General features: G+C 40.5%; 2 protein-coding genes across 3 annotated transcripts; one reads left to right on the forward strand and one right to left on the reverse strand.

Moving 5' to 3' along the window:
• Positions 1 to 1015: 1015 nt before the first annotated feature.
• On the reverse strand, positions 1016 to 13443 carry LOC110973308 (transmembrane protein 185A-like). Of its 2 annotated transcripts, XM_087132556.1 has the most exons (8): positions 13280 to 13443; positions 11292 to 11468; positions 9983 to 10214; positions 7363 to 7446; positions 6186 to 6362; positions 4932 to 5055; positions 3416 to 3687; positions 1016 to 2978 (listed from the first exon to the last, which is right to left on the reverse strand). In XM_087132556.1, exons 1-7 carry the CDS (start codon positions 13315 to 13317, stop codon positions 3464 to 3466), a joined length of 1056 nt encoding a protein of 351 aa, XP_086988682.1. In that variant the 5' UTR covers positions 13318 to 13443; the 3' UTR covers positions 1016 to 2978; positions 3416 to 3463. The 2 variants fall into 2 exon arrangements, with proteins under 2 accessions (XP_086988682.1, XP_086988681.1); XM_087132555.1 differs by having other exon boundaries at positions 1016 to 3687.
• Positions 13444 to 13556: 113 nt separating this feature from the next.
• Positions 13557 to 16428, forward strand: LOC110973221 (vacuolar ATPase assembly integral membrane protein vma21-like). Its single transcript, XM_022223874.2, has 3 exons — positions 13557 to 13636; positions 14222 to 14334; positions 14974 to 16428. Exons 1-3 carry the CDS (start codon positions 13605 to 13607, stop codon positions 15120 to 15122), a joined length of 294 nt encoding a protein of 97 aa, XP_022079566.1. The 5' UTR covers positions 13557 to 13604; the 3' UTR covers positions 15123 to 16428.
• Positions 16429 to 16459: the final 31 nt, after the last annotated feature.

Raw genomic sequence — 16459 nt, forward strand, 5'->3', positions numbered from 1 at the left:
TAAAGGGACTTTTTCACTCTGGCAAATTGTAGATGCACAGATCGAGTTCTGTCACAATTTGAGAAAGTTACACACATGTACACAAGATAGTGGGAGGGATAGAAATGACCTCAGAACCATGGCAAGAAAGCTCTCACATTGCACACAGCAAAAATGACCTCAGAACCATGGCAAGAAAGCTCTCACATTGCACACAGCAAAAATGACCTCAGAACCATGGCAAGAAAGCTCTCACATTGCACACAGCAAAAATGACCTCAGAACCATGGCAAGAAAGCTCTCACATTGCACACAGCAAAAATGACCTCAGAACCATGGCAAGAAAGCTCTCACATTGCACACAGCAAAAATGACCTCAGAACCATGGCAAGAAAGCTCTCACACTGCACACAGCAAAAATGACCTCAGAACCATGGCAAGAAAGCTCTCACATTGCACACAGCAAAAATGACCTCAGAACCATGGCAAGAAAGCTCTCACATTGCACACAGCAAAAAATGACCTCAGAACCATGGCAAGAAAGCTCTCACACTGCACACAGCAAAAATGACCTCAGAACCATGGCAAGAAAGCTCTCACACTGCACACAGCAAAAATGACCTCAGAACCATGGCAAGAAAGCTCTCACACTGCACACAGCAAAAATGACCTCAGAACCATGGCAAGAAAGCTCTCACATTGCACACAGCAAAAATGACCTCAGAACCATAGCAAGAAAGCTCTCACATTGCACACAGCAGAGATACAGTTGTGAATCTGTAAGTGCTTGCTGCAGTACTTCAGAAATTATTTTGAGGTCAAAATGAACTTGGAATACAGTTGATGGAGGACTTCTAAACTTTTGAGCTGAATATGAGGAAAGTGAAGGAGGATATCTTTTTCTTTTGGCAGTCTGTACATGCAGGACTGGAATAAGATCTATAAAGAGTTTATTTCTGGCCTTGAAGCACAGTGTAAAAACATTCCATTAAGGGGGTTTTAGGACAAAGAAGGAAAACCATCACTGATTCAAACATTACATTACTTCATTCTTGTTGAGTTAAACATTTTATTTACATACACCTGTGCATACCTTTGGGACTTTGTTTTCTGTCTTTCTATCAAAATCAAAGTACATTTACATTTGAACTTGTAATTTCTATTTGAAAGTTCACAGAGTCAAAATGAAACTAGTTCAACGTATCAAGTAACAAGATTTGCATCAATCCTTGGAGCTGCAACTCAATGTAAACTGGATTCATTAGCTTGATTTTTGACACTTCACCTCACAGCCAAAAAAACCCCTCTCGTGAGCTGCACAGATTTCAAGACAAATGACATACTACATGGAGGACACTATGCACAATGTACACAAATATCAGAATTACATGTACATGTGCATGTAGAACACACAGGACATACATGTACATCCGTTGTAGTGCTTTTATCTACCTCCAAGTACATTTTGCAAGGTTCTGTAGTATTCAGCAATATCCAACAGCAACTGATGTGTGAAGCTTGCTACATCAAACAGGACCCAACGGCCAGAAAGTATGTTTTACTGATCTAACAAAAAGAACTGATGCAGCATCTGGTTTCAGAGAGGCCCAGCCTGATTCTGTGAGTCTTGTGACACCATGAGCTATCAAGATCTTCCTCTCCAATAGAAGCATACGGGTACATGTACATGTACAACTTTGTACTTAAGTCCATGTGGAGTCACAGCAAAGACTTGCAGGTTGTTGACATATTGCTCTTAAGTACATGTATATACGTAAGTGCTAATCCTTGATACACACAGACAGGTTTACAACATGAATGGATCGTATTACATCACAGTAACACTTCAATCTAGTCCACTGTCTTCATTGTTGAAGGATAGGATTTTCTTTCTATTTGTATAGGATGTGGTCTCCCGATACAATTGCAGGCATGCGCAAAGCCTTTAAAATTTTGTGCGATTTTTTCACATGGAAACGTGAAGCTATCATGGCACTTCCCACCTACAAAACCAAACCAACTTTGTGTTTACTCAATACATGTACACTGTACATACTGAGTGTAACATTACAAACTAGATCCATGAATGATTTCTGTTTTAGCATGATGGTCAAAACGATGCAGAAAAGTCCAGGCCTGCTACTTTGCCAAGTTATATGTACACGTATTCATGTACACCTGCAGGTGTATGCATATATACATACCACCCATTAACCACTTGCTGCCTGGTGCTTTTAAAAATGAAGTGCCCATATACATGTATACGGGGGATTTTCAAGCTTTTCAGTTTTCAAAATTCTTCAAAAATTCGTCATTTCATTTAATGGACGTTTACACCTACACAAATGACTGTTTGGTGGCTACTCTAAGCTGACAGGTAACCTTCATTGACTCCTGAGTATTTCAGCCAGGCCTGCCACCCTGTAAAAAGAGCCCAGAATCGTGAGGTGCTGCGTAATTTCCTTTGTCCCCAGTGAATGCGAGTGGCGTCTTTTCAAATGCGGCTGGATTTATGCAGTGGTGCTGTGCTGCTCATCAACGGGGCCCTGGAGCACTATTGTTTGTGGTGCTAATCCGCAGGGGCACTATGCCCAAAACAGTGGTATACTGTTTAAAACAGTGATGGATTACCTTCGAAAAATGCAAGCCAAAATATGATGGCAATTCCCAGCAGCAGGTCTTTTGTTCCAAGTACACATGTACAGTCTTTTGTTACATGGACCAGCCCTTTTGTCCCATTTCGGGCACCCCGACTCTGTGTATGAACCCGAGGTGCTCGAAACGGGGTTCCCCGGCAGCAAGTGGTTAAAATGTCCTTGAGCACGTACATGTAATCTAAAGATAGGCTTCCTATCAAAATGAGAGATCAACACTTTCAAAAACAGAGAAAAGATTATTTAACAGTGACAAACATGTACATGTAGGAGAAATCCAATGATCTCAGGAAATTTTTTGGTGCCTGTGAACTTGCTGGCTGAGCCTCATTTCATACCGTAGATCTGCAAGACAGAAAACACTGCTGAACTCATTTCTGTGCTCAGCAAAAATCAGCAAATAGCCAGTCTCCAGTAACATACTTTGCATGGTGCCTTTGGCCGGTAACTTGATTTTGCCCAGCATTCCGTACATTTTTCAGTGCTTGGCAAGTCTATGTAACAGGCCCCTTGTAAGGATGAACAAGTCTTGTGCCACTTATTATCCAAGCCATCAATTAGGTCGCACATGACAGCAGAAGGAAAAAGGCACATATACAATGTACAGTTACTTCATACGTGCTCGCAGCTGTTACCGGTATGATACACTTGAGGATGGGTACCTGTCTGTATCTTTGTATCTGCCTCAACACTGTATCCAGACAGTTAATATCTGATGATCAAACGTACATATTCAACCTCACTGGGAGCTCGTGAGCTGATCCTTTTCAAGCTTCACTGACTGTTTCACATTCCTGGAAGCATGGAACGTTCCTGGGGCATGAATGCTATCAGTCAGGCATCTCAATTGCGACAATGGGCACTATGAGTTTTGTGGAGTGGTCCATGACGGCCCGTATTGAGGTGGTATACATCTCTCTGTTGATGTCCTGTTCATCGGGCGGTGTCACGCGATCCACGACTTCCATTTTGTAAGAAATATTGCCGTACTCTCTCAGAAAGGGGCACGTAGTCAGTAGGAATGTGCAGAAGTCTTTTCTTATTCCAAACCACCCTAAATGTGGAGAAAACCAGGCAGCTTAATAACGACTGGCAAGTTTTAGTACGAACCCCATCCACAGGTACACATGTACATGTACCCAGGCAGTACGGGGAAGGAGTTTCCTAAATCTGTAAAAATCTGGTACCCAGCTACATGTACACGTACAGTACATGTGCAGTTTTTTAAAAATCAGTCATGGTTACGGAGTCCATCACAAGTCCCTGCAAGTCATCCAGTCATAAGCCAACTTACATGTACTTGTACAAATCAAGTGTACATGTATGACGAGTGGTCTTGTGAAAGGACTTGTGGCTGGACTGCAGTAAGGAAGGGACTAGTGATGGACTCACAACTACACCATGGGATGAACCACTGTATTAAAGTTGTGGCTGGCCAGACAGACTGGAATACATCAACTATTGCAAAGCCATGTATTGGTACAATGTACATGCAGATTTGATGCAGTTGCTTTTAACATGTGTCAGTATTGAACCTTTAGGCTACCTGTTTTACATTGAACAGAAATGCAGACAAGTGCACACTTGGCATCTCACATTGTGCAATGTACACTTACTGTACATGTGGAACACCTCACATTGTACTTAAACAAAATCTGCATCTTATCAATCGTATCTATAAACACATGTACATGCTGTATCAGTGTGTCTGAAAATGGATAGATACAGCAATGTTGTACGTACACAAGTCATTGAGAGCTACATGTACAATGTATGTGTATGCTGTTTGATTCAGTCAGAAAATTCTTAGGGTGTTGCAGTGCGATATACCGGAAGATGCCATTCACGCATGCTTATCGAGGTCCAGCTCAGGAAACATTTAAAAACGTTTGTCTCAACACTGTCATGGTAAACCACGATTTTTCAGACTTTGAAGCAGATTGTTTGAAAAATCCTGAAATCAGGAAAATCCTGCCGAATCTCTCCCCTGATTTGGGTTTACGGCCTTTACAGTCACGCTAACTGCATGCGCAAACTGGTACACTCTAATATGCAGCAAAGTGTGGGGTGACTGATTTTCATTTGAATGTGCACAGACCATCATGTATTAAAGGTCACAAATTGGAAAACACATGTAGCATGGAAGTGTCTCCCATGCCTCTTGGACAGTACTGACGAAGCACCAATACACAGAGCACATGATATTCTCAAGAAATTTCTATCTTTTATGGACAACGGAAACAATCGGCCATTCAGTATTTCAACTCTGACATTCTTGAAATAAGGTTTTGTACTTACAGTGGTTGCTGCCCCTTTGTCCGAACGACGTTGGAATGAGCACCAGCAGGGAGATGTAGAACGGTGAGAAAACTGCCACAAAGGGATGACTTGTAATGTGGTCCAAGCGATTGACTAGTAAAATCTGGTCACCGGAAAAGTGACACCAAAGAATGAATTAATCTAAACACACACGCACACTTTAATACTGACTGCCTTATGCACCTGCTACATGTATGATAAAATAACAAGTTCCTATGCAGCTGAATGCAAGAAAATACAACAAATGAATCAGTAAGCACCACTGGCTGATACTTTTGCATCAAGGAGGTGGGAAATCTTTTGTGCGAGGGTCCACAAGAGGTAAGTAGAGCCAATGATTTTCCGTTTCAAAAATGGGTATTTTCCGTTTCGGCAAATCCCAAATTCCATTTTAGAAATGAAAATTCGGTTTCATACATGTGTGAAATAGGTGAGTAAGTTTTAAAAAATGCATGGAGACCATTTGCCCAAACGTTAATACTCTCCCTCCCCCCTAAAAACAGGAAAAAAAAGAAAAGAAACAAATATTGTTTGGGAATACTCTTGCAGTGTTTCCGACCTTTTTATAATTTCTGTAATAAAAATTTAACAAAATCCACACAATAAATACGGCAGCCCCCACCCCTTGATTTCCCAATGTGGTGCAATCATCAAAAACTTGTCCTGATTAATCAACGGATAATTTATGTGCCACTCCTCGTGTATAAAACCAGATTACATACATGTACATGTACAGTAAAGTCACAGAGTAGGTCTTGCACGTAACAGTCGTTAATCACAATATGTTAACGTTGGACATCGACCCGCCATTTTATTTGGCAGTAGTGCGATAAAATTCAGAAAGTTAACATTGAATCTGAGAGTAAAAATGTATGTTTGTGACTGACAACTTCACTGTTCATCAAACACTTCCGAGGGCCCATTCAGCTACGGTACACCAAGCTTACTAGGTTTCCTTTAATTCGAGAAATATGTAATTAGTCTTAAGTTTTGCTGCCACTGTTTCATCATTTTGCCGTGTGGTACTAGTCTTGTCTCAAGGAATCTATGCGGATTCACAGACTGAATTCCTTATGTGTACAACAATCATATGTGTGAGTATGACCTTGTTTGTGCCTTGTGTGTATACACAATGGACTGTACTGTTCAAAGTGTTGATTCTGCCAATTCCGTCCGTCTTCCGTAATCTCAAAAAATCATTGGCTCTAGGTATGTAAGTTTCTTGTTTCTTACCTCAAATGTTAACAGTGGTATGACCAATGCCATAGCTGTGAAGGCAGCCATGAGATGGGCTCTTCGTTGTTCGGCCATGATCTCAGTGGCTCGGAGTATAAGGATGGACCAGACGATGTAATAAAGAACTATAAGGCACAGTAAGCACATGAGGATCCAAATGGGTATAAATACAACCTGTGGTAAGACAGGAAAAATACAAAGATGAAATCTGAGATTCTCAGTATTACTGTTTATAGGATGTCTTTACATGTAACTCTCAAGGAGATTTTGCCCTGGGCACCACAGTCTGGCACCATGAAGGAAACTAATGGCAAGAATAGCACACAATATTTTGCACTCCAACGTTTAGTGACCATGAAGACCCACATAGCAATAGACTGTATTCATGTGTCGGCCATCTTGAATCCAAAGTGAGGTAAAACTTTCATTTTGAGAATCTGAGAACAAAATATCAATGACGAAAATTGTATGCAAATGTTTAAGCTATATTTTAAAAACTGAAAGAGAGTTTTTGGAACCCAAATAGTCTGGCACCACCAACGTTTGTACATTAAATGTGACTGCTTAACCCTAAGTGCCGAGGCCCTTTTGGCTGGGATACACCCTAAATCCTTCGAAATTCCCCAATAGCCACTATGAAAAAATTGGATACAGCCGAAGTCCTCCAAAATCATCTATTTCCTGAATATGTTCTGTGGAAGGGTGCCCCCTGACCTCAATCCTCCAGTAATTCCTCTCATTGTGTTGAGGCAGTGTGAATGGTACCCTGAAGCAGTATGGAGGATTTCACATAAAATGTGGTCATGAATTTATGCATGGCTGAACGTAAACAACACAAGAGTCTAACCCACAACCTTAAGACAATGCATCCTTTGCAATCAGCAATGCAATTTTGCCATGCAGCCTCAATCCTCCAAAACCACTCTGAGGACTTTGAAGGATTGAGGATGGTTGGGTTAAGGAAACAAGATAAATTGGCTTCCCTGTGAATAAGGTCTATTAAAGTCTGAACTATGTGCATACATGTACATTCCTCAAATCTGTAAAACACCTGATGAATTCTGGAGCATCTAAGAGGGCCAGAGTGATACTTGTCGTTAAGATCAATTAATCAGATAATTCATTAATCAGATGAATGAATTCGTTATTAAGCATAGAATGTTTATGTACTCACCGACCAACTCCATGTAATTATCTCATCCAGTTTGAGAGCAATGAAGATGAACTGTAAGACGTTAATTGAACACATGGCTTCTAGCTACAAGAAAAAGGAAGACAAGATTTTATGGAATTATTTTCAGGAATTCCTGAAATCCAGATACTCGAAAGTGGCAACATCAGTCCCCATGTAAACCTCTACCACTCATCAGATCTTGGTCACTTGCTCCGCTGTGCGTATCCCAACCAACTTCTTCAAAAACTTGAACACGGTCTGAGTTCTTTTGTAAGCTCAGCCAAGCCTACATGTAGCTCTACGACACTCTCCAAAACACCTGGAAATTTGCACATTTCGAGTGGAAAGTTAATTGGCTTTCAAGGGACCAAGGGTTAAAGAGTTACGTTAGAAAAAAAACAAAAAGTGACAGGCTCCCTTCACGATCTGCCGCACAGGAATATAAGTATGCACATACGCGAAAAAAAACTGAAAATGGCACACCTCATTATCGCTTATTAATATTAATTTTTTAATCCCATGGGGATAAACTCAGGCAACTCTCCAATTACATCATCTCCTTCCAGTGACGACATCATAGCTGACAGCTTCTAGTCACTCCAGTTGCTTAGATTACTTCATCAAAATTATAAATATTTTTTAAATGATTAAAACATTCCTTTGTGAAGTTTATGAAAGTTCAAAATTTTTGACACATTTTTGAATAAAACATAATTTTTCTCTGTATATCTCAGAAAAAATGAAGATTATATTAAAACCGGATTTTTTACAGAAATCTTTTATTTGGTGAACGATGGTGCATTCGCCATTGTTTTCATCATGGGAAGACAGCTGATTTTTTTTTGCCAGGAAAATTCACTGAAGAATATCATGATTTTGGCGACATTTTGACCTCAAATAGCACATTACGCAATGTGTACAGTGTCTTGAAGGGTTAGAGAACTCCCTGGATTGGAGCAAATGCTGGTTGTTTTGTGAAAATATGAGACTTTGGGCTTATTTGTTTTCATCGGAGATAAGAAACATCAAGATAACGCCACAGCTACATGTACCATACCATATACTACAAACACAAGAAAACCTGACCCATTTGAGGAAGTGTTCGAATTAAAAAAAAATGAGATGTGTAAATTCTTTACTGAATCATTATCAATAAATCATCCAAAGACTCAATTTAGCTTGACTAAGCTCCTTCATTACCTTTGGAAATAAAGTCTGCTGGTTTTTAATGGTCATCATGAAGTTACAGCAGATCAAGATATTATTTTGTAATTTGTTCTCTTGTATGGCTGTATTTATTTCCAAGATGTTTTTTTCATGGGCAACTGCAGCTGCATTTATGCGGATGCGCAGTTAGAGTTTTGAAAAGGACAGAAAACAGGGACAAAGACAGCTAAAATGCTTAAAAAAAATCAGAATAGGCATTTAGGAATGACACTGAATCTTGAATGGGTACATGTAGTTCCAATTGAGTACTTCATGTTTTGAAGCCTCCAAATAAATGAGATATTGGCTTTTCACAAAATGGGTGAAACATACGTGAATGTGCCTATTCTACATGTACAATGCAGAGGTAAGTCTCTATTAAATTGCATGTAAACTTGAACTTCTGCACCCAAAATAGGCGAACGAGATCATCCAAACTTTCAGAGCAAAAAAATTTAGCTTGTTAGTGCCAACACTGAAAAATAACATCAACTCTCTGACTACGACAAAAATGTAACAAAAGTCTCCGGAAAAAAATCCGGTTTGTGAATGCGAAAAATTGTGGTTTGGAGTTCATTTTTTTGTGCGGAATTAGTCTACATGTATTTACATACCCGTAGTGACGTCACAATCGCAGATGAATCATATCTTCTCGCATGATTTCAGGTTAAAAAAAACCTACATGTAACTACCTGGAACCAAAAACAGTCTGGCACCACCCGATTTCACAGATTACAGTGAACATAAAGAATTTGGGGAACACGATCAAAAAATTGCCTCCCAGCAAATACGGTCTATTATCCACTGTACACCAAGTTCCTTGATATAAAAACAAGAACGGAGCACAACTTTCTTGCGTTGCCCTTTTGCCCACAGAGAAATTCTGCCATCTGCTTGGTAAATCCCATGGGGCGTTAATTAGGCACCTCACCTCTAAACCCACAGAGAAATTCTGCCATCTGCTCGGTGAATCCCATGGGGCGTTAATTAGGCACCTCACCTCTAAACCCACAGAGAAATTCTGCGATCTGCTTGGTAAATCCCATGGGGCGTTAATAAGGCACCTCACCTCTAAACCCACAGAGAAATTCTGCAATCTGCTTGGTAAATCCCATGGGGCGTTAATTAGGCACCTCACCTCTAAACCTACAGAGAAATTCTGCAATCTGCTTGGTGAATCCCATGGGGCGTTAATTAGGCACCTCACCTCTAAACCCACAGAGAAATTCTGCCATCTGCTTGGTGAATCCCATGGGGCGTTAATTAGGCACCTCACCTCTAAACCCACAGAGAAATTCTGCGATCTGCTTGGTAAATCCCATGGGGCGTTAATTAGGCACCTCACCTCTAAACCCACAGAGAAATTCTGCAATCTGCTTGGTGAATCCCATGGGGCGTTAATTAGGCACCTCACCTCTAAACCCCTGTCATGCCTGAAGCCCCACACGCAGGCCGCGATGGACATGGGAGAGGTCAGGAACAGCGGCATGAAGACTACCAGCCACAGGTGGTTCCCTACCAGCTGCCTGTCGCCCTTCAAGCTGTCCATCTGGTCACAGGCCAGGATCTCAAAGATGAGGAGGAGAGAGTTGAGACACAGGCAGATGATGATGGCCTTCATGTCCACGTAACCTTCACCCTCAACTCTGCCACAAGGGTTCAAAAGAATAAGGTGAACAAAAAATCCTCAAATTGAGACTTTTCTTTAAAAAAAAAAACTGGCACAAAATACACGGGTTCACTCCATCAAACACGGCTTATTGGAACACTCTGACTAGCTGAATAAAATACATCTTTTTTCACTTAAATTTTTCTTGGAAGATATTTGAAAAAAAAAAAAGAGTTTTGCATCTATATGTAGCCTCCGCAGTTTTTCAGTGTAAACATCAGCACATCTTATAAAAGGGTACCTTTTATTTTTGTCGGGGATGGGGAGGGAGGCCATTTTTAGCAAGGAAAGAGAGTGCAGGAGATGGGGGAAATGTAAAAGTATCATTCTGACCGCATGAACTTGTTTGTTTATCTGGAACTCAGAAATCATGAAGGACACATGCAGACCTTTCCATTCAATTCAATTACATGTACACGTATACATTATTCCTTTTCTACGTGTATGTACATGTAGCTTTTACATGCACATCAAACCACAATCTAAACTCTGAATTATAATTTCATCCTCCAAAGTTTTCTTTCATTTAGCATTCACAATACCCTTCTTTGAATCCAAAAAGCAATTGAAAAAAAATCTTATTAACCGTAAACCTCTCTGAAACTCATTAAAAATCTACATGTACCCGATATTGGAGTATACATGTATGTCATGTGTACAGCTGTACATGTACATGTGGATTGTGTAAGGTACAAGAAGTCACCATTAGGTTACACCAAAGCCTTATGTTTCCCTGCACAATGAAGGCATTAGAAGATTCATCACTGGCACTAGAAGCCAGGGGAGGGAGCTAGTGCCCCCCCTCCCACATGGTCCCACTCTTGGCAGGTCCTACGATGGTACTAGGCTGAATGGATCCGTCTAAACCTAACCCCTAGGGTGTATGTCAAATCATATTGAAATTGGAGGATTTGGGACTGCTAGGGTTGACTGATACCTGATGGTCTCACAACTTAAGCCCCCTTCCCACTTCATCCTCATAGTCTGCAGTAAGAATTCGGTGGGAGTTAGGGTTACATTGACACTCTGTCCTCATCTCAACAGTCACGCTCACCGGTAAGCTGGATGCCTCCACCACACAAAGCCAGCAACCACAGCCCCTGTAATGACCATGACCTTCCAAAACCAGAGGGGGAGAAACACCACCCAGTAGGTACACTGTATATATCCATCCAACCGCAACGCGAAGAGTAATGTAAATAGCAGTAGACAAATGTACACCAAGAATTTACTGTGGAGAGGAAAGAGAGAAGTTGAAGAGATTAAGTTTGCGTCAAAACTGATGAGATTTCATCTTTTGCCAATATTTAGGCAGGTAGTCTCTGCAACTCAACAATCTTTCTTAATCCATCAGATTTGAAAAGCTTTGCACGAATTACATGTAGGAAGAAGTCATTACATGTATTTCCTTTTGGAAAAGTTTTCACAGCACTGATACATCTTAAAGTTGAAATGCAAATAAAAAGAGTAAAAGTTTAATGTACATGTAGTACAGGGCTGACAATGTAACCGCACAGCAGAAGTCCCATAAATGTGGCTCAACTGCGTGTACATTTACTTGTATGATGTACTGGGATGACCCTGTGTAGGTAAACAGACCTGTATGTTCATGAGGGGTACAGGTCATTTATTGAGCCACACAGTGGAGCTAATGACAAATACAGTAGGTACATGTACATTGCATGCAAACAAGATCAAACAAGAACACACATCCACAGAATGGGTGTCTGGACTGACAATGTAATAACTTGACCGATTGCCAACTGGACTCCAATCACTGCGCATTTAAATTGAGAAGTCAAATCGACAGCTGTCCAACTCATCTGTTGTCCAAGTCGTCCATTGTTTTATTGTACACAAAAGAGCTGACTCCGTTGAAATGAGCAAGATTAACCACTAATTTAATAGATTTTGTAAGGTATTGTGAGGCAAATGTTCTCATTGAGGATCAGTTTTGGTGAACACAATTTTACTTGATTCAGATGATATGTTCAACGTTATCTTACATACTCGTTCGTAACTTGGTAGCACAAAATGACCACAGGTTTGCACTGGAGCATGCAGTACTCTGAAGATCAACCTGTAGATGAGCCTTATTGTAAATGCATGACAGACCTGCTGTGTTTCAGCTTGGAATGAATGGAATTGGACTGACTACGGAGTTCTTTGGTGTGCCAGTGAGGTAAAGACATCATACACATTGAAGACTGTGTTTATTGGAGTTTAAAGAAGAGAATCACCAGCCCTAGCGTCATGCCGGGACAAAAGCAGCACCACCCCCTGGGGCAACTGGGAGACAAGTAATACTAATAGTCAACATGATTACTTTCCTATTTCGACTATCACATGCTAATGATTTTTAAATAAAAATACTCCACGTCAAGTATTAAGCCTGTCTTTAGTCTGTTACCAAGTGTTAGTTTAATTAACCCCTTAACGCCAGCGACAACTGCGGCTTTGCGTGAGGATCAGTGCATATCACACATACATTCTATTCATCATGCACCTGCACTTTCAATGTGGGCCTGCGGCTGGACAAGGCTTTGACATCTAAACTGCTGCCAAAGTTTTGGAAAAGTCCATTGGTATATGTAGTATCTTATCGCTCAGTCCGTTTATTACATGTCTTGACATGGAACAGCCGCTGAGACGACGAGGGGTCAAGTGACGTAATGCTCAACGACCTTATTTTAAAGATGGCGACTGTGAGAGTGAGCCCATGGCATTAGATTGAATGGATAAAGGAAAAAAGACTAGAAAATACCTGAATAACGTGAGTGAAATCATTCAATAAATAGTATTTACAAAACGGAAAGGTCAAGAATCATGTTCGTATGCAAAAGAAATTGCGCCCACGATTATAAGTGGGTGCGCCAAAAATGTTCAGTACGCCAACACGAAATTGCGCATACGGATGTGTGGCTAAGGATAAATCGGGAGTGATCCATGCCACACAAGTGGGGCTATGAGTGAGTATTCAATCACGGCAATCACGACACTGAGTAACACCCATTCAGCTGATAAATCAAAACTGACAATTACCTTGGATTAAAGTCCTGAAAAAGACCTCGCAAATTCATCCTCCTACGATTTATTTTCTGGGACCATAATCGTAATTCTGAACGTCAGATTTGAGACTCTGAGAGTGAGATTGAGCAACCTGTGCTGTGCAATTTTTCACTTGTTGTAGCACAACAATGTCTGTCTTGCACCTCAACGTCATTGGGCCTATACATAAGAAACTATGCACAATTTAGGAAGAGAAGAGATTTCATTAAGGAGTCTGACTATAAAAATTCCTCAACCGTCCGATAGAGGGCGCTGTAACAAAAACACGGGCATCAAATGAACATACAGCTGGTCAACAATGGCAGATAAATCGGATGTGGCAGTGCATAGGTTTGTGTTAACAAATACTACGATTACGATTACTTTACTTCTATAAAGTTTGTCAGCCACATGTTGACTGGAAATGTGTAATCATCCCTATGAAAATCCGTTAGGATTCCAGCCGAAATTGTATTGATGTTTGACATGTTTGATTGCGTGTCACCGTAGGCCCATGAGCAGACGTAGCTCCTGTACATGTAGCTAGGACCTACATGTACATCATCATCATGAGGACATACTGTAGCATGGATGCACGGGGAGGATTGTTTTACTGAAAATGTCGCAGTAAGCCTACCGTATGTGCATCCGTTGACGTGGTGTATCACCTCTACAACCATGAATTTTGTGAAGAGTACATAGGCCTAGGAAAGTGAAATTATTTTCTATTTTGTACCTTGACCTACATGTCAACGACGCTGAACAGTGTGCATGGTGGTTAATGGTGTTCGTTAACCTTTCTAGCAGTTGAAGAGTTCTAAAAATGAATTGAATGAATTCTAAAAATGGATTGCCAAGCAGAATTAATTGTGATTTCCCCTTCATATTCATGATCATCCTGCTTAAAAACATTCTCTCCTATTTTATTGTTACCAGAATTGGTGGTCCATCCACGATGTCGCCATTCAAGACAGTTTTCCTCTACTCAGGCGTTATGCTGTTTTTCCCAGTTTTTATGTACTTCTTTTCCAAAGCTTTCATTTTTGATGGTAAGCTCAAGTTGGACACCAGCCCAGGTTGGACAACGTCTACATTACATTGCGATGTAATGTAGATGTCGTCCAACCTGGGCTAGTTGGACACGTACATTTGTACATCTTCATATCACGGAGGAAGGAATAGACTATTCCTTCATGTTCATATCTACTTCTGGAAACCAAATGGCACCACAATTACATGTGAATCATGTCCATGGGTCTTAAAAATCTTGTGTACACGTACATTGTACAAATTGATTGAATGATTGTATTCATCATGGAGGACTAGGCTCATGATCGCTACATGTACTTTGAAGCTCAATCCTCATACATGTGTACATGAATTTTCCTTCTTGTGAAGCAGTGAAGAGTAGTGAAGCACACTCTCACAATGATAACCTTGACTAGTCCCACACTATAAAATCCAACACCTTGCCTTGTAAGATGTTGATGGATCCAGGACCAAAGAGTACAGCCACCATTACTTTACATAAATGAGTCTATATATTTCACTTGCCAAAAGGATGAAAAATTTGCCATGAGGTTATACATTGCAGCAGTGTTGGACTTTGTGGGGTCTTGGGGAGCAACCTTCCCAAACACATCAAAGGAATTGAGGTTAATAGTCATTGATTGTTGCTTCCTTTTCAGGTTTGTTTGACATGAAGGGCTCTGACAGCATCTTCTATGCAGCCATGACGGCTGTCGTCACAGTCCACATTGTCCTTGCCATGTTTCTCTGGGCGGCATTCAAAGAGACGCCCCAAGCTCCACCTATACGTGAAGTTAAGAGGGAATGAGCCATGACTTGGACAATTTACACACATTGCAAATCGAATCAAAGACTTAAGTTTGCCGCCCCCTTTCTGCATTTATCATGTACATATTGGCATGTGCAACGTCACTGACGTCACATCAGCATGGACATCAAGACTAATGCACTTTGATCGTGCTGTCAAAATCAACATGTACATGTGTATTACATGTTCATCTTTATTTGTGAATGAAGTTCTTAAGTGCAGTTCATCAAAGACAGCCTGCTGAATCCAATGTGGCTACTGAGGGGAATCCTACATCACTGGTTTTGGAAGAGCAAACTCGTGAATGCGCTGCTTACAAAATACTGCACTAAAAATGTAAAATCATTTAGTTTCCAAACAGAGGGTTTCCCATCTGCTCTTTTTTCAGTGGATACTGATTTGCAGCAAAATCTGGTTACAAAATGCCAAGTGTACTGTGAAGAGGAAAAATATTTAACTTATCGTTTGGTTGTCCTTCGTACAGTGGTCTAAGTTTTTGTTACAGCAAAAATCTGTCACTGGAAAAAGGCTTCTGGAGGAGGTCCCTGACATTGATTCCACTGTGCATCAGGCCAGAGAGTCAGTTGACCCATTTCTCTACTTTTCAGAAGGAGATTGAAGTACTAGATCATGAATATGTATGAGATATATTAACATGTACACTGCATATCCCAAATGGTCTGCTTCCAACCCCTTTCTTGGTGTCGTATATGGTGGTTGAGTCCATCACAAGTCCTCCAGTCTTAAAACAAGTCAAGTGCTACTCAAATGAACCGCGATACGCATCCCTTTGTCACTATTCAGCCTGCTACTTTTGTCTGGTCTTATGGACTTGTGATGGACTCGTCTGCAACACTGGTAGACAGATAGATAAACACATTTGGAGGGGACATGCTGGTCATGGTGTCATCTCCAGGTGTTAGAAGCATAGTTTTGATTCCTTGCCGTGAAAGCAAAACTGGGACAGATGAACAGTAATTTTGTCAGAGATGGAATTTTGTCTGTTTATTATTTTCATAATCATTTTCTAACACTGATCACTCTATTTAAACCAACAAACTTTGAAAATGTAGCAAACAGGATTCAAGGAATTGTTAAGAATATGTACCACAATGAAACAATTAAATGCTTTTTGGGTAGTGAATTACAGCACTGTGGTAAAATTGGTTTGTAAATGTTTGTTAATCTATCATATTCCACATATTTTCAAACAGAAACATTTTCCTAACTGGTTTATTACTTTGGCCTTTTAAATTTATATTTAGCATGAAAATAAAGATGTCTTAGTGAAAACAGTTCTTATGAATCTGTCTCCCAGAAACTGGTATGTCAAATTT

The sequence above is a fragment of the Acanthaster planci genome, linkage group LG02, assembly GCF_054643075.1.
Source record: "Acanthaster planci isolate LZ-2023a linkage group LG02, COTS_SCS, whole genome shotgun sequence".
NCBI classification, from domain to species: Eukaryota; Metazoa; Echinodermata; class Asteroidea; order Valvatida; family Acanthasteridae; genus Acanthaster; species Acanthaster planci.